The 18783-nt window shown below is 43.1% G+C and overlaps 1 protein-coding gene across 27 annotated transcripts in view; it reads left to right on the top strand.

Annotated features, from left to right (window-relative positions):
- DST (dystonin) overlaps positions 1-18783 on the top strand; it is a 497752-nt gene that overhangs the window by 266826 nt on the left and 212143 nt on the right. The window contains exon 1 of one of the 27 annotated variants that reach the window (XM_033864478.2): positions 1445-2236. The exons of the other annotated variants lie outside the window; for them this stretch is intronic. Within the exon in view, the coding sequence (XP_033720369.1) occupies positions 1523-2236 (714 nt within the window). The 5' untranslated portion in view covers positions 1445-1522. Of the gene's footprint in view, positions 1-1444; positions 2237-18783 lie in introns of those variants that run through there. 27 annotated transcript variants of the gene reach the window in all.

Below are 18783 nucleotides of genomic sequence, written 5' to 3'. Positions count from 1 at the left end.
AGACATTGAAAACCAAATTAAAAAGAAACAAACCAACAAACCTGAAGCTTTATTTTTACCAGCTTGTCTTCTAGGATATTCAGTTATTTTTCTGTTGGAGATTAATTTCCCCTTGAAATGATTAAGGAAAACCTCACCATGCAGGTCTGTTATTGACAAATATCAGCCACATTGCTAACTTGACTATTTAATTGAATATTTTTATTTAGAAAAATGAGTTCCATCTTTGATCAGTCTAAAGACAACCTAAAGAAAGGCAATTATCAATTTTCTTTCCATTTTTTAAGATAAATTTATTTATTTAATTAATTTATTTTTGGCTGTGTTGGGTCTTCGTTGTTGCGCACAGGCTTTCTCTAGTTGTGGTGCGCGGGGGCTACTCTTCATTGCGGTGTGCAGGCTTCTCATTGCAGTGGCTTCTCTTGTTGCGGAGCACAGGCTCTAGGCATGCGGGCTTCAGTAGTTGTGGCTCGTGGGCTCTAGTCAGCTTATGCAAAAGACTAGTCATGCGATACTAATTTCCTTTTTACCATATTGATGACTCAGTGTTAGAAATATGCACACTTTAGGTCATCGGGTTCCATACTGATTTATTATGTATACACCATGGCCCTGGTAAAACTGTGTAATATTTAACTAGGGTACAATTATAAAAGTTACAAGTAAAGTTCAACTGCCTTAATTCATGTATAAGTACACACAGATGTTTCTTCTGGCTAAGAGTTCCATGCTTTAAATCATAAAATTGATCAATTTCCTCATATGAAAATCCTAATGATCATAAAAAGAGAAATGGCTTGGAAATTTGTCATATGAAAAGTATGACAAACTATTCGAAGAGACTGATTTTAGAAACAATTTGAATAGAGTGTTTTAGGCATTTAGCATGTATTATCTCTCCTTCAGCTGTTGAATCATCCTGTTCTTTTTTTATGGCTGCTGTTTTTGAATAAGAGTCAGTACAGTTTATAGAGGTTTTTGAGCCCTTTTTTGGGGGGCAAGTGCCAACATTAGATTGTGTTTCTTAAGAAAAAAAATTGTATGGTGGAGAATCTCTGAAACTAAATTTGAAAGGCACTTTGAAACTAAGTTTGACTGGGATTTGCTTTCTGTTTGTGCTCGTGTTTGCTGAATCACCAGTGGTTCCAAAGGTTAATTCAAACTTTGGTAGTGTAACCGCATTTCAGAAAACTGAAAGTAAAGCAAGGATCAGAATTTTTTCGTGCAATAAAGTTAAGGGTTTGCCTTGAAAGCTCATCAGCGTGTCATTTGACAGTGAGCAGTGATGTTTGTCTAAGATGATTGGTGGCCAGAAGTAAGCCACGGGGTGTCTAATGAGACCCAGGGACCGGCTGGGCAGGATGCCACGGCATTTCTTGCGGGTGCCTTTCTCATAAGCAAAATGGCCTCATGCTGAAAAGGATGGTCATGAAGTCTGAGGAATTAGACTGCATGGAGATCTGAGTAAGCCCTGGCTTTTGAAATGAGTGACACTGAGCAACTGTGATTTCCTGCAAATCACATGGGGAATGTCTGTGGATGTGTCCGAGCGGAGAAAGAAGAACAATATTTAGATCCTGCCAAAACTCCTCTGAGCCTTGAAAAATATTCTGCTGGAAGAAGAAAATACTTTAGAAGAGAACCGACCAAGAAAACTGTAGGTGACACAAAGTCAGGAGAGCCAAACCATGAAAATGAAGGGAAGAGGAGTAGCATCCTGGTCTCCAGGGAGCAGGCAGCCCCCTGGTCCAAGGGGCTGGTGCAGGAGGGATGTACCAGCCCCAGCCTCACTCTGGAAGCGTGTGTCCAGCATGAGACGGTGAGCAGTCGGTGTCATCCTGGGAGCCCTTCTCCTCCTCAACACCAGAAAACAGAAGTCAAAGTTAGTGAACTAGAGGAAAGGATTTCAGAAAAAGACAGCACTCCCTACTGTGCAAAGAGGAAGGACCATTTCAATGATGTCAACCCAAGAGAAATAACATTCCAGAGAAGAACTGATAGTTTTTCTTTCCAAAAGGCAGCCAGCTTAAATTCCATTCACTGTGGTACAGAGAGAGTGCTTGAAAAAAGTGGGTTTTCTGAAGACCCATCAAAAAATGACTGCGGTGTTCAAGAAAAGCAAAACATGGAGAGATCTTGCCCTCATGCAACACATCATTTCCAGTTTGAAAAAAAGAGATGTGCTTCCCTCTGTGATAACGTGTCCTTTCCTTCCAAGGACACAAGTGGAAAGGAGGTAAGTGCAGCACAGAGCCTGAGTTTAACGTGCAAATAAGGACTCCAGGTGCTCACACCTGGCTGAGGTTCTGTAATTTGTCCTTTGTAAACATTCTTTTCATATTCATTTATGTGAAAGCTGTAGAGTTCTTGGTGCATTTCATTTGTAGCCTTAGGTTTGATTACTATGATTTTATTTTTGGTGGTACATTCTTTAATCCCACCTTTATTTCAAACCCTATACATTTTTGTTACTGTTGGAAGACTCAGTGAACCACTGCTCTAAGATAACGCACGTCTTTTGAATTTCTGTAGTTCATGTGTCTTGACTTTTCCGATGGAATAGCCTTTGGAAACAAAAGTTAAATCAAAAAGCAGTTATGACAAGACAGATGTAGGGAGGAGATGCTACAATGATCAGTCAGCCCTGACCTGCTGATCTGTAAGTTTGATTGCTGATCCAAAACCCCAATTCTAGTTCTCTGTCCGTTTCCATACACAGGGACACTGACATAATTGCTTTCAGTTCCGTGTGTGTATCTGTGTATGCTTCTGTGTGTGTGTGTGTGTGTGTGTGTGTGTGTGTGTGTGCGTGCTTTGGGGGTGACAGGCACAGATGAAACTTCCCAAATCTATTCTGTCTCTTTGTTACGTGAGTTACTCCCCGGCCAAGTCTAAAATCAGAACTCACTTGGGCAACGGGTCATAGGAATCTGAATATGACTCAGGCTGCCAGGAAGTTGTGATCTTTATTCCTAACATGGATATTTAGCTTTAGACAAGTTGCTTCTCTGGGGTTTTTACTTGTCTTTAAAACGTAAGTGAATATTGATTTATTTGCCTGAGAAGTGCATCACCCAAGCAACGTCCTGTACGTGGTACCACTTGGCAGCTGATGGCTTTTTCATTTAAGCTGTTCCTAACTTTGCCTTTTAGGAAAAAATCTGGACGTTAAGTGGTATATGGAACATGAAACATTCATGGCAAGATCGTTGTATTGCTGGGCAGAGATCCTTGACCCAGTGGTCAGATGAGGTTTTAGTAGGGTCTAGGTGTGCAGTCATCATTGGCCTTGGCCGCTTGTCCTCCTGAAGCTGGCTCCCCTGTTTGTATCCACCAACGCGGCTTGCCAATGTTATGTCGTGCATTCTATTTACATTTTACAGTGGTTACATTTAAAAAGAAAGCATCCGGTCTAGGCCTTGTCTATGTAGGCCTGGCATGAAGGTCAGTGAAAAAGAAAGCCGCTTGGCTGCTGTGTGTTTATGAATGTAACCACTTGCTTTGCTCACATATGTTTTCCATCTGTTTTTTGCATAATTTGGCTTCAAGTAAGCCTCACATGTTTTCATTAGTGGAAACTCATAAAATCTGTTTCCTAGTGGTGCATAAGCCTTTTTTCCCACTTGAATTATACTCATGCCAAGGATTTTACCCCTTCTTTCTACTTTGTGTAGCTAATGATTTTTGAAACTTCAATAGAAAATACATGTGAAAATAGGTCATAAACCTGTCAGTCAGATTTGTTAAATAATTGTGATATGGAGGTACTTAAAGCCTCTTATCTTCTAGGGAAATGCTGAATGAGATAATCCTTATTTTTTTTCACTTTTTAAAATTTTTTTATTTTATATTGGAGTATGGTTGATTTACAATGTTGTATTAGTTTCAGGTGTACAGCAAAGTGATTCAGTTATATATTTATATATATCCATTGTTTTTCAGCTTCTTTTCCCATTTAAGTTTATTATAGAATATTGAGTAGAGTTCCCTGTGCTATACCGTAGGTCCTTGTCGATTATCTATTTTATATATAGTAGTGTGTATATGTTAATCCACAACTCCTAATTTATCCATTCCCCCCACTTTCCCCTTTGGCAACCATAAATTTGTTTTCTAAGTTTGTGAGTCGGTTTCTGTTTTGTAAATAAGTTCATTTGTATCAATTTTTTTAGATTCCACATGTAAGTGGTATCATATATTTGTCTTTCTCTCTCTGACTTACTTCAGTTAGTATGATAATCTCTAGGTCCATCCATGTTGCTGCACATGGCATTATTTCATTCCTTTTAATGGCTGAATAATATTCCATTGTATATATGTACCATATCTTCTTTATCCATTCCTCTGTTGATGGACATTTAGGTTGTTTCCATATCTTGGCTATTGTAAATAGTGCTGCTATGAACATTGGGTTGCATGTATCTTTTTGAATTATGGTTTTCTCCGGATATATGCCCAGGAGTGGGATTGCTGGATCATATGGTAGCTCTGTTTTTAGTTTTTTGAGGAACCTCCATTTCTGTTCTCCTTAGTGGCTGCACCAACTTACATTCCTACCAATAGTGTAGGAGGGTTCACTTTTCTCCACACCTCCTCCAGCATTTATTGTTTGTAGACTTTTTGATGAGGGATAGTCTTTATTTTATCTGAGGAGTTTGATATCTTAACTTCCCCGTGGTCCAGATAAAGACTGGTGGCAGAGTCAGACCAACAGCTTGGCTGCTCGTAAATGCACTCTTCCCGGTACTTTGGAGGTGGACTCTGCCTAATTATCTTTGGTTAGAACTGTGCACGGCCCTCTTTATCTTGCATTGGGTTCTCCATTTTTCATTGCAGAATTGGATGCAAATGAGAGCTCTCAGCCCCTTCACTAGTATTCCATCCCAGAAATGGCCTGTTAGCCAGCATTCCTTTGCAAGACATTGTCCCTTCAAAATCTTTTCCATATCTTCTCTATTTGAGTCATTTTTACTCATTCATTTGTGTGTGCACGGTTGGGCTCAGTGACGTTTGGGTTAATCTCCAAAGTAGAATATTGCACAATTCTTTGAACTTATCTTAAGCTTAGACTTAGTTTAAGCCTCTGACTTGAACTTCCCAGGTCCTGTGATATTTGTCATTCTTAGTCTAGGTGACCAGCCCACCTCCTCTTTAATCCTTGCCATCGTAAGCCAACCTCGGGTGGCCCTCCAGGCCCTGGGGTTCTGTGGAGCAGACTCAGCCGCCCCTTCTTGGGCATCTACTGAATGTAAATCTCATAACCTGTGAAAACTTCACTAGGGTAAAGAGGTGTAAGTAAACAAAGGAAGCATCTTAGATTTGCATATTGCTTTGGAAGTGGAAAAACACTTTCAGACACGTTGTGTCTTTTGATCATTCTTAACAAGTGTATTAAATAGGTGAAATAGACAGTTCCTCTTTGGAAGGAAGAAATGGAAACTCAGGTTAAATAAGGTCCTTAAGGGAACACAGCAGATGGGAGTAGCTGAGTTTAAATGATGACACAGCATCCTACTTTGATGAGCTGTCAGAGTTCTGAAGGAGATGCTGTGAACTTGGAACAGGGGTTGATGTTTATAAGAGCTGATGTTCATCTGGGGAGGATGAGTGTTGCCAACAGAGGTGGCAGAGGCAGAGCACGTTTGGGGACAGGGAGTGATGAGCTCAGGGTCTGCACCTTGTGCAGGGCCCCTTCTTTGTCTGACTCACATGCTTCCCGGACTTGTGACGGGGAGTCCTGCCTTTCCCCTCGAGCTGTGCCCGCAAAGCATTCTTCTTCTTGAGTTTCACAAATCCCACCTCTTCCCAGTCTTGTGATGTTGCTCTCAGCCAAGATTGTTGTTTTCTCTATTTATAGGTCATTGGTTCTCTAACAGACCACATGTAAGTGTCACCTAAGGAGCTTTTAAAAATATAGGTGCCTGGGGACTTACCAATGGTAAAGAATCCACCTTCCAGTGCAGGGAATGAGGGTTCAATCCTGGTTGGGGAACTAAGAACCCACATGCTTGGTGTCACCTAAGCCTGTGTGCCACAACTACTGAGCTTGCGTGCCTCAACTAGAGAGCTCACCTGCAGCAAACTAGAGAGCCCACTTGCTCTGGAGCCCACGCACCACAACTAGAGAGAGAAAACTCGCATGCCACAACTAGAGAGAAGCCTGTGCACCACAACTGGAGAGAAAACCTGCATGTCACAACTAGAGAGAAGCCCGTGCACCACAACTAGAGAAGCCTGTGTGCTGCAACAAAAGATCCTGCGTGCTGCAACTAAGACCCGATGCAGCCAAAAAATAAAAAACAAAAAAAAAGATAAAGAAAATAAATAAATAAAATAAATATTAAAAGAAAAATATAGGTGCCCGGATGTCAACTCTAGTGATTCTAATATAATGGATCACCGCGGGCCAATGATTCTGATGGTCAAGACTGTGGCTAGGGTGCTCGTTACTCTTCATATTCTCAAGTGGACCCCAGGGTCCCTGTGGTGCTAGAATCATCTCCAGATGAAGCTTTACCCTGGATTTAACTGTATCAGAATATCTTATGACGGAATGTGAGAGCACTGCATATGTTTCAGGCGCCCTCTCACATGTTTCTTGAAAACATGCTAAGTTCTGAGAACCAGCTTCACCCTTCATTTTCTCCTCATCATGGGTTTTCTGACAAGCAGCGTGGATCACGGGCCTGGAGGCAGGAGGTGTGAGTTCTCGCCAAGCTTTGCCACCAGAGAGCTGTGTGCCTTGGACGCCTTCTTCATTTCTCCGGGTCTCGGCTTCATTTTCCAGAAAAGGAGGATGTGAGACTGGATGACGACACGACTGTTATTAGGCATGGTATTTGTGGAGTCCTACTGCATGCCAGACACCCCCCACTGTGCTGTTTAACCATCATGAAATGGTTCTGTTGTTTGCTGCACTTACAGAGGAGGACATAGAGCCTCAGGAGACGTAGTGACTTGCTCAAGTCACTCAGCCAGGACGTGGAAGGGCTTGGATCTCACCCACAATTATCTCCAAGCTGAACTTTGAACTGATGTCATTTCCCTACCTTTCCCCACATACAGCTCTTTCACTTTTAAATTCCTACAAATCCATGCATTTCATTGCATACCTTTCTGTTGAGTGTTTTCACCCCTTCCTCCATCCGTCACTTCTTTGATTCCTCTACCAAACATTTATTAGGCACCTGTTATATACTGAACCAACACTAGGCACTTATATCCCATTGTTTGTTCATTATAAATGATGGGGACCGTGGCTATAAACTTAGTCACCTGAAAGGCTTTGGGGATGAGGATGCTTAATATAGTTGTTCCCCCTTTACCTGCAGGGGATACATTCCAAGGCTCCCAGTGGAGGCCTGAAACTGGATAGTACTGAACCCTCTGTGTATGTACTGTGCTTTTTCCTGTACTTACATACCTATGATAAAGTTTATACATTAGGTACATTAGGAGACTATCCAAGTTGCCAGCATCACTGCTTTTGCACTTTGTTATTAAGTTATTAAGTAAAATAAGGGTTCCTTGAACACAAGCAGTGGGATACCGCAACAGTCAGTCTGATAACCAAGACATATACGAAGTGACTAGTGAGATGATTCCTGTTGGGGGTGGGGCAGACCGGTATGGTGCAAGATCTCATCCTGCTCCCCAGAATGTCGTGCCATTTAAAACTTAAGAATTGCTTATTCTGGGAATTTTCCATTGAATATTTTTGGACCGTGTTTGACTTTGGTTATTGAAACCACGGAAAGCAAAACTGTGGATAAGGGGGACTGTTGTCATTTTAACGTCCCACCCTGTCATATAGCTGTGTTAACTACTGAACACTAAACTCTTTTCATGTTCCTTTTCATCCTTTGGTGAACTGCAGTAAACAGGGCAGTGACATACAGGAGAGAAGCCAAGGAGGAAAGGGTGGCGAAGGGTGTGGATAGTGTACAAATTACATTATCAGCATCTGAGTAATGATGGGTTAGATATTTTCATTCATTGACTTTCTAAATTATAAAAACAAAATAATTGAGAGGTATCTCAAAATGTTAGAATAATACATTAATATTCAACCTCACTGAAATGTAATATTTATTCAGTATTTTTTTCTTTAACCAAGTCTTCTGTGAATCTTAAGCTATAGAATCGTGCTTAGAATTCAAGGACTAGGGTGAAATCTAAATATTTCTACTTTTCCACGGTAGCTTTGCTCTATAGATCTTGAAAGCAAAGGTCATTTGGTTTATAGTTGACTAACATTTCTTTCTGAACCATTTCATCTTTTTTAATGAAAATGAGTTTATAGATTTTTAAATTTCTAGTCTTCATTTGGATTTCATGACCCAGTTTGTGAAAGTTTAGTTATAAAATCATTGCACAGAATTGGATCTCTATCAGCAATAGAATGCCTCTATCTTTTCAGTTAAATGAAGGACATGCCAAGTTTAAAATCCTTTACTATACAAGAAATATAGTCATATCTGTGTTAGTTTTCCCCCATAATTTGAATAAGAAATAAATGAGCATTTGCTAAAGGTAGCCATCAACGTAGAGCATTAGCACTTGAACTTTATCAACTTTTTACTTTTATCCTCAATTTAACTCTTCCTTTTAGGAAGGCAGTTTTTAACCAGATAGCATTTTCAAAATATGTGTGCTGTCTTTACAGTTAAGAATATTTTGTGGAGCCTTTTCACACATTTTTGAAACTTGGAAGCAGACTCTAAAAATGTGTTGATTACATTGGTTTCTGCCAAAATAGTTGAAACATTGTTAAAGAGATTATCTTTGGAAGCAAACATCTTGGCTTGGAAATATTTGAGTGTTTTGACACATTCAATGTGGAATTTGCTTTTGCCTGAATACAGTGTCAAGCAATGTGAGCAAAAAAATGTAGGGAATAATCCTCAGTCTGGTGTAGTCACTTCCACTCATGTGGGGCAGGCACCATTCTGAACCAGGTGTGCGTGTCGGCATCTTGATGAGAGGAAACCAAGGCCCAGTAAGCGGTGGGGTCGGGGATGGAACATGGGTCACCACCCTCTACAGCTCTGCAACAACCTTGCTCCCAATGATAAACTTTCACTCTTGAAATAATTATGTTAAAAGAGGTGGAAGCATCTTGAGATCACCTTTTCCAACCTGCTGCTTTCATCCTTGTTAATACCTGAACTCTCTCAATTAGAGTATAAACTGTCGTTTATTTTAACAAAACTATATGAAGGAATTGAAATTCCCTGGATGATACTCGGGACTAGCCAGTAGGGATTTGGGTTCTGCAGGGAGAACATTTGACAACTACCATTCCCATATCCACTGTGTATCCCTTAAATCAGTTTTTCCTTCTGTAAAATGAGCTGGTTCATTGATAGATAAAACTCTTCCTGAAATGCTGTAGGGCGTCGCTACAGATTGGGTGTAGCAGAGGAAAGGGGACTTAGGAGCTCTTGAGTCAGAGGACTTAAAATTTTCTTTTTAAGTTTTATTTTTTTAATTGAAATATGGTTGATTTACAATGTTGTGTTAATTTCTGCTGTACAGCAAAGTGATTCAGTTATACATACATTCTTTTTTATATTCTTTTCCATTATGGTTTATCACAGGATATTGAATATAGTTCTCTGTGCTACACAGTAGGACCTTGTTGTTTATGCATTCTATACATAAAAGCTTACATCTGCTAATCCCAACCTCCCACTTCATCCCTCCCCCAACCCCCTCCCCCTTGGCAACCACCAATCTGTTCTGCATGTCCATGAGTCTGTTTCTGTTTTGTAGATAGGTTCATTTGTGTCCTATTTCAGATTCCACATATAAGTGATAACATATGTTATTTGTCTTTCTCCTTCTGACTTACTTCACTTAGTATGATAATCTCTAGTTGCATCCATGTTGCCGCAAATGACATTATTTTGTTCTTTTTCATGGCTGAGTAGTATTCCATTGTGCATATGTACCACATCTTTTTTATTCATTCATTTGTTGATGGACATTTAGGTTGTTCCCATGTCTTGGCTACTGTGAACAGTGCTGCTGTGAACATAGAGGTACATATATCTTTTTGAATTATAATTTTGTCTGGATATATGCCCAGGTGTGGAATTGCTGGATCATATGGTAATTCTATTGTAGTTTTCTGAGGAACCTCCATACTCTTTTCCACAGTGGCTGCAACAACTTACATTCCCACCAACAGTGTAGAAGGGTTCCCTTTTCTCCACACCCTCTCCAGCATTTGTTATTTGTAGACTTTATTTATTTATTTTTGGCTGCGTTGGGTCTTCGTTGCTGCACACAGACTTTCTCTAGTTGCGGCGCGTGGGCTTCTCATTGCGGTGGCTTCTCTTGTTGCGGAGCACTGGCTCTAGGCTCATGGGCTTCAGTAGTTGTGGCTCACGGGCTCTAGAGCACAGGCTCAATAGTTGTGGCACATGGGCTAAGTTGCTCCACGACTTGTGGGATCTTCCCAGACCAGGGCTTGAACCTGTGTCCCCTGCATTGGCTGGCAGATTCTTAACCATTGTGCCACCAGGGAAGTCCCTGTAGACTTTTTAATGATGGTCATTCTGACTGGTGTGAGGTGGTGCCTCATTGTAGTTTTGATTTGCATTTCTCTAATAATTAACGATGTTGAGCATCTTTTCATGTGCCTATTGGTCATCTGTATGTCTTCTTTGGAGAAACCAGAAGACTTACATTTAATGCAGGTCATACTTCCCATGTCTGTGAACTAGGATGGTTTCTTGTTCTGAGGATTCAATGAAGTAATATGTGGGAGAAAGACAGGAGGTTGTAGGCGCTTTATAACTTCTGTCTCACCACTGTCTTCTGCTCCTGTTAAAAAGGGGACACATGTTGTGACCATCTGTTGTGAAGAGCACTTCTTTCTTTCCTTGGACATAAGGTATCCTTCTGCACCAGCTGAGCTGCCTCTCATCCCCCAGGTCCATTCTTCTTTTGACTGTTTCTTCAGCAGATGTTTAGTGAATACCTGTAACGTGTCAGAGAGTGTGTTCTCTAATTCCACCATTAGCTTAAAATTCTGTCAACCTCTTGGTTGACAGAAATAACCCCTGGGAGGGACCGAGTCGTAAAACTAATATGTTTATTTGCAGCTCAGTCCAGATGCATCCAGAGGGCCTATTGCAGCAGCTCTGGGAGAAGAGGAAGGACGTGAATCTAGGGACAGCTCTGCTGCTCTGTGGCGAGGCTGGCAGTCAAGGGCGTGTGTCTAGTCTAGTGAGGGAACCTCTGTGAACCCTGACGTTTGGTTCCTGTGAGAGATCCAGGGGTGGGTCCTCCTCTGAAAATGAGAAGTGTTCTCTGTAGCAGCTGCTTTGCCAGTGTAGAGGCTAGGAAGCTCCAGGGGAAGGGTCTTGACCTTAGGGTTGAGGGGAGCTGGGGGCTACCCCTAACCCTAACCCAACCCGGGTGCAGACATCTCTCCAGCATTGAAGAGTGAGCACCCACTGAGCTTCCTGAGGAAAGATCAGTCTGAGTTGTACGGGTAGATTTCTTTTCTAAATATGAAGGAGAGATTTCACTCTCCTCTTGCAAATTCTGAGTTGGAATTTAGGAGACATAGGTCCATCCCCTCGGCCCCTTCCTGTTCGAGTGCTGAGACCCTGGGCCAGTCCCCTCACCTCCTTTGGCCTCAGCTTGTTCACCAGTGAAACCAGGGAGTTGCCAGAGGGCTTTGTGACCTTCCAGTTTGAGTTCCTCGGATTCCTTAATCCTTTACTATTTTTATAGCCTCTCTAAGTTAAATTTCTCAGTTCTCTTAACCTCAGAGACATTGCCTTTCTGGTGTCACATGTCGATTATTTAAATAGTAAATTTGATTAACTTTTTAACCTTTTCAATAAATTATAGTTATTTAAAAAATTTTTTTAAGTTGCATATTTGCCTAGTATAGAATAAAATAAATAAAAATGTGAATAGTCTCCTAGGGAGTATGTGCATCAGCTTTGGAAGTTGGCTGTTGGTGTGCCCTCCCCTCCCTGCATGCCAGAACCATGACAACATCCATAAAAATCAGGTGTGGCTGTTGCCCAGTCATCTAGTGCCATTGACTTTACTCAGAGGACTTCCAGGCTTGCAGCCTCAGCTGACCAGAATCAGGAGGCTGTGGCGATTCCCGCAGCAGGTAGCGGACCAGTCCGCTGTCAGCTGGGAGTGAACTCTCAGATGGGGGGTGATGGCTTGTTTTCTTCCACTGAAAAGGCATTTCAAGGCTATGTCCTGGGTCAAGTTTATGAAACTGTTTTACAGAAATGATTTCGATGACACTTAGGTAATGTGGGGCTCTCACTTTTTTTTTTTTTTTTTTTTTTTGCCATCCTCAAACGTTTTATTGACAGCAAAACTTCCGGCAGTTGAATGTGAGCCACGTGAGGGTGGTGGGCGGGGGCTTGCGAGGCAGGGAGGGAGATGGGCAGAGGGCTCCTGGCAGGGATGCCCCTCCTCCCTTGGGACACTGTGAGGGGCATGGCGGTGGCTGTCACGGGCTGGGGGGGGCATAAATAACACTGTGTGCAGGACTGGGGCAGCAGGAGGGGGAGCGTGGGGCAGCCACCTCAGAAAGGCCCACCCAGGCCACAGAGACACCCAGGGACGTGGGGCCACGAGACACAGACATGGGGACACGTGGGGCCAGGAGTACGCAAAAGGGGGTGATGGGCGGCTGGAGACACAGAGGCGGACACACCCAGAGAAATGGGGATTGGTCAGGGCTCTGGAGAGTAATCTCCGGGGCTGGGCTCACCGCCCGGGCACTTCTGGGCAGTGGTCGGGGTGTTTGGTGATGATTGCAAAGTGAGCTTAATTGGCAGCCATTTACTTTCTAAGATGACAAGGTTTACATGAGAGACTAAAACCCATTCATACCAAATGAAAACGTGACACGTTTTTCTGATCTTTCCTCCCCGCCTCCCCCACCCTCCTCCCTCCTCCCTCCTCCCTCCCTCCTCCCTCCTCCCTCCCTCCTCCCTCCCTCCCTCCTCCCTCCTCCCTCCCTCCTCCCTCCTCCCTCCCTCCTCCCTCCTTCCCTCCCTCCCTTCCTTCCTCACCCTTCCCTCCCTCCCTTCCTTCCTCCCCCTTCCCTCCCCCCTCCTCTCCTTTCCTCCCCCTTCCCTCCCTCCTTCCCTCTTTCCTCCTTTCCCTCCTTCCCTCCCTCCCTCCCTTCCTTCCTCCCCCTTCCCTCTCTGTCTCCCACCCCTTACTCAGCAGATGGTAAGTGAGCACCTAGTCTGACCACGTTGGGCAGGGTATGGGGAGGATGTTCCAAGGGGAGAAGTAGCCTGAACAGAGGACCCGAGGAGAGAGGGAGTGTTTAGTCCGCATGGTCTGACGTTCGTATGGTTTGATCGTGGAATAGAAGGAGAATGGCTTGGGTCTGGGCAGACCAGCCAAGACTGACCTGGATTAATGTGCCTGCGGAGTGAGAGCAGGGCAGACGTGGTCCAGTGCAGCTGGTTAGGAGGCTGTTACTCGTCCCGACACTGAGGCTTAGTTCCAGAGGAAGGGGAAGCTCTCCTGAGCCCGGTATTGTTGGTATTGACACTGGAGACTAGAGGCGATGGTCCTGAGTAAAGATAATAGTTGCTTCAGCTCATCGTTGGCCATGGGGAAACAGAAGAAATGGGGCTATAAGACCCTCTTCTCCCTTGAAGACAGTCTTGGGGCAGCTCATGCATCCCTGGAATCAGGTACTTCGGTCTCCCCAGGTTCGTGGGGAATTCGCAGATGAGCAGGTTTGGCAGAACTGCTGCCTCGGCAAGGTCAGGGTGGGGAACTGGAGGAGAGACCGATGACCCTGTGCCGTCTCTCAGCGCCTCATCCCCTCCTGTGCCCACCACTTCCTCTGTGATGTTCCACCAACCGTCTAATTTCCTTCTTTCCTGAGAAAACAGAATCATGAGCAAGAACTCCCTCCCTTTTTATCTGGTCACCTCTCCTTACTTTTCGTGGAGTGTTTGGGGTGGAAGCCAAGTCTGGACGGGTTGAGGAGTAAAGATAATAAAGATTATAAAACACAGAATGGTTTTTTTCTCCAGTTGCTTTACTGAGAAGAGAGTTGGTGCTAAGTACAGAGGAAACTGGGTTTATGAGGGTTATTTGTTTTTATTTATTTTAGGATGGAAGAGCCTTGGGCATCTTATATACTCAGAGCAAAAGACCCAGGTGAGGGGAGGGTCACTGATAGTGAGACCCCCACCCCAGGAGGTGGAGGATTCACAGGAGGGAAGCAGGTCAGGAGGAAGCAAAGGTCAAGGGTGACAAGGTGGGACAGTGAGGGGGCTCTTATGTGTGTCACTGTTTTCTCTGTAAAGAAGATGAAAAAGTGATGCCAGATGTGGAAAGAAGAGGGGGTGGGGTACGAGTTTCAGGCATTTCGGGAAGAGTTGGCAGAGATGCTGTGAGGGATAGAAAAACCAGCTGTTTAGGACACTGAAAAGAAAAGGCAAGTTTCCTGGAGCCCCCGGCTGAGATCAGAGCTGGGATTCGTGGAGGCAGTAGTCCACGTGGTGGTATGGTTTCCTCTAGTTCAGGTGTATACTCAGGGCAGGGGTGGAGAAGACTCAGGGCAGGGTTGGAGAAGACATACCGCTGCCTGGATCAGGGTTGAGGTTTGGCTGGGTGGTTGCAAGGTGAGGACGGAGTGAGGGAGTTGAGGATGGTGGTTGAAGTGATGGATCATGTGGTGCAAACCGAATGGAGAAGGAGGTAAAGAGAGCAGAGGGCTCAGAGACGGGGCAGAATCAGGCCAGTGGAGGAATGTGAGATGTTGCTGAGCCTGGTGGTTGGTCCACCTGGAGTTAAGGAATGAAAGTACTGGAAGAATGGACATTGCTATCAGAAGGTACAGACCTGAAGTGGACTAAGTTGGGTTCAAGGTGACAAGATCCAGGCTGTGGCCACAGGTGTGTGTGACCGGCTGACATGGAGGGAAGACAAAGGCCTGTGAGGATGGGGCCCTGGATGCAGACGGGGACAGCCAGCCCGGTGTCAGACCGCTGGGGAGTGTGGGTCATCTTGAGGACAGCAGGAAGGTGGTGGCACAAGAGTGACCTGCTGTGTGAAGGCAAGGTCTTTGTGCCCATGGATAATGGTTTGAAAACTACTGGTTTTCACTGGGAGCGTTCGAAACACATGCCCTGCCCGTGGGCCCGGTGGTGTCCAGGACTTGAGTTAACGCAGTGCAGTGGCGGGGCCTGGGTTTCAGTAAAAAGGCAGAAGCGGGGCAGGGTAATGATGCTGAGGCGGACTTGGTTTCCCGTGGAAGAGATACTTCCGGAAAGTTGGGAGTGGAGACAGTCTGGGTCTGGGAGATGAAGCAGAGATGAAACGTGGCCGGAGAGGCTCAGTGAGAGGAAGAACTTGCACTTGGGGGGCAGCAGCAGTGACCCGGATGAGAAGCATGAGGGCTTCCAGTTTCGAAAGGAACTTGGGTCTAAACGATCTTGTTTGTGTTAGATGCGAGCTGACAGATCGCTGGTGAGAGGCTTGAAGCAGCAAATACTGCTCATGAAGTTGTGGGAGAAGCTGACATTTGTAGAGTTTTCTATCTGCCAGGTCCTGTGCTGAGATAGTGCAGATTATCTTGTCTAAACTTTAGAACTGCTCCAGGAGGAAGATGTTATTATGGCATCATGTAAGTTTTAAAAATGAGGAGAATCTTTTCTTTGTTTTAATTGAAGGATAGTTAATTTACCATGTGGTGTTGGTTGTAGGTGTAAAGCAAAGTGATTCAAGTATACATATATTTATATATATTCTTTTTTAGATTCTTTTCCATTACAGGTTATTACAAGATATTGAATAGAGTTCCCTGTGCTGTACAGTAGGTCCTTGTTGTTTATCTCTTTTATATATAGTCGTGTGTATCTGTTACTCCCAAACTCTTAATTTATCCCTCCCCCCCTTTCCCCTTTGGTAACCATGTTTGTTTTCTATGCCTGCGAGTTTCTTTCTGTTTTGTAAATAAGTTCCTTTGTATCATTTTTTTTAGATTCCATAAATAAGCTATATCATATATTTATCTTTCCCTGTCTGATTTACTTCACTTAGTATGATAATCTCTAGGTCCATCCACGTTGAGTAGCTCTGGGTCTTATTCCTCTTAGTGGTTGCAGTTGGGATTTGAATGCAGGCATCAGGAATTGAAACCATCTCTGCTCTCTGTGTGCCTCCAGGATTCGAAGGGAGGAGCTGTGGTTACTTCCTAGAATCCCACGTGGCCTGCCCTTGATGGAAGAGTCAGGCTGTTTTGCTGAATGCACAGATTTTACATTAGGAGTCATGAGTGGCAACGGCAGACTTAACAACGTTTAGCGTTTGGTTTATTTTGCTTTTTAATTTTGTTTACACCGTATCATGAAAAGTTTGATAGACTCAGATAGGTAGTGGCTAGTGGTAACAGTATATCTAAAAATGCCTTGATTTCCCTGTGGGGTTACTACTCAGTTAATTGGAAATCCCAGGAGAAGCTGAAAGACTAAACGTGATAGTGGTCTTCGATATGTTAAAGTTTGGTTCAGAACATATTTGAAATACCCTTTAAAACTATAGCTTTTGAATCAGTGTATGCATGTGTAATGGTCTGATACAGTGTGTGTGAGAATAACGTGCTGAAATATGATTTGGGAACTTTCGGGAACTTATTTAATAAAATATATTATTTTCTCCTGGTTGATGTTTAGCCATATTCAGACCTCTAAACTCTTCTTCTTAATATCTTTCCCTGGATGTGCTGGGCAGAGCTGCAACTATTAAACTTAACCCTGTGGTTGAAATGTTTTGGCAGCCCTTGTTAATAGGTAGTTACCTTTGTGACTGGACTGGCGTGGAACGTTCTTGACCCGGCAGAAACCAGTCCCCGCCTCTGCCCAGCTATCGCCCCTTTCTTCATATAGCTATAAATATCACCCACGTAGCTCCTGTGTTCTTAGGGTTCCCAGAAGCAGCTGATTTTATATATATATATATATATATTTTTTAATTTTATTGAAGTATAGTTGATTAACAATGTTGTGTTCATTTCTGCTGTACAGCAAAGTGACTCAGTTATACATATATACATTTTTATATACTTTTCCATTATGGTTTATCATAGGATATTGGATATAGTTCCCTGTGCTATTTATTATACAGTAGGACCTTGTTGCTTATATCCATCATATATATTCTAATTTGCATCTGCTAATCCAAAACTCCCAGTCCATCCTTCCCCCACTCTCCTCCCCCTTGGCAACCACAAGTCCAAAAGAAGCTGATTTTATAATCTGTAAAGGCTCTTGTGAAATTTTGCATAGAGGTTCAACTTTTCATTTACAGTTTCCTAGATTCGTTTCTCTGAACCTTGTTTTCAGAGATTTCAGTTGGTCTGAGGCAACAAATTTGAAAACTTTTATCTTTTACTCTTTTCCTAAGAGAATTGGGAGAATAATAAAGCCAAGTATTTGCTTCTCCCTTTGTCAAAAAAAAAGAATAACCATAGCAATAAAATAGCCAACAAATTGAAAGTGTACTTACTGTGTGCCAGACATTACTCTGTGTCCGTGTTGTTGAATTTACACAACACAGTGTAATGACTGTTATCATCCTTGTTTTACAAGTGAGAGAACGATCTTAAAGCAGATAAGTAACTTGAACATGTAGGTGGTAGAGATGGGATTTGAACTCCTGGGATGTGCTGGAAAGGCTTGCCAGCATGATTTTAGGGCAGAATGTCAGTTGGAAGTTGGGCGATGTTTCTGCTCTTTTTTTTCCCCCATGTTTTAAAAAAAAAATTACCAAAGGGGAGAGGCGGGGGGAAGGATAAATTAGGAATTCGGGATTAATAGATATACACTACTATATATAAAAGAGATAACCAACAAGGACCTACCTTATAGCACAGGGAACTGTACTCACTATCTTATAATAATCTATAAGGGAAAAGAATCTGGAAAAGAATATATAAATATGTAACTGAATCACTTTGCTGTACACCTGAAACTAACACAGCCTTGTAAATCAACTATACTTCAATAAAATGAAAACAAAAACAAACAAAAAGAAATCCTTCCCATATATCGTATATAACATGTTCATGCACACAGTTCTTTCCTGTGCTGTGGAGATGAGCACAGATTCCTAGGAAAGATGACTAAATTGAGGTACACCTGCACTTTCAAATACTGGCCCTGTGTGGGGAGCCTTGCTCCAGATGTGTCTGGTTGTGAGCTCCCTGGAACGGCTGTCTCACCCAGTACCGGATGGAGAGAGGCGTGTGGGCCTATATCCCTTCCACGGGGTGCTGGCAGAGCTGGTAGGCCTAGGGTGGGCTTAACTGCCACGTGTTCCTTCCCCACGTCCCTGGGTTGGCCTCTAGTCCTCTGGCTCCTGGAGCAGCGGTAGGAATAAAGGGCTTTCTGTTTGCACCAAGCAATGGCCAGTGTAAAAGGCTTTCTTTGTTTTATTTTTTTTTTTAAATGTTATTGAAGTATAGTTGATTGACAATGTCATGTTAATTTCTGCTGTAGATCAAAGTGACTCAGTTATTATACATATATATTATTTTTCATATTTTTTATTATGGTTTATCACAGGATATTGAATATAGTTCCCTGTGCTATATACAGTAGGACCTTGTTGTTTTTCCATTCTATGTGTAATAGTTTGCATCTGCTAATTCCAAACTCCCAGTCCATCCCTCCCCCACCGCCCCTCCCCTTGGTAACCACAAGTCTGTCCTCTGTGTCTTTGAGTCTGTTTCTGTTTTGTAGATAACTTCATTTGTGCCAT

The sequence above is a fragment of the Tursiops truncatus genome, chromosome 10, assembly GCF_011762595.2.
Source record: "Tursiops truncatus isolate mTurTru1 chromosome 10, mTurTru1.mat.Y, whole genome shotgun sequence".
Taxonomy (NCBI): domain Eukaryota; kingdom Metazoa; phylum Chordata; class Mammalia; order Artiodactyla; family Delphinidae; genus Tursiops; species Tursiops truncatus.
Note: the sequence above shows the minus strand (reverse complement) of the source record. Positions and strands in the feature narration are given on the sequence as shown.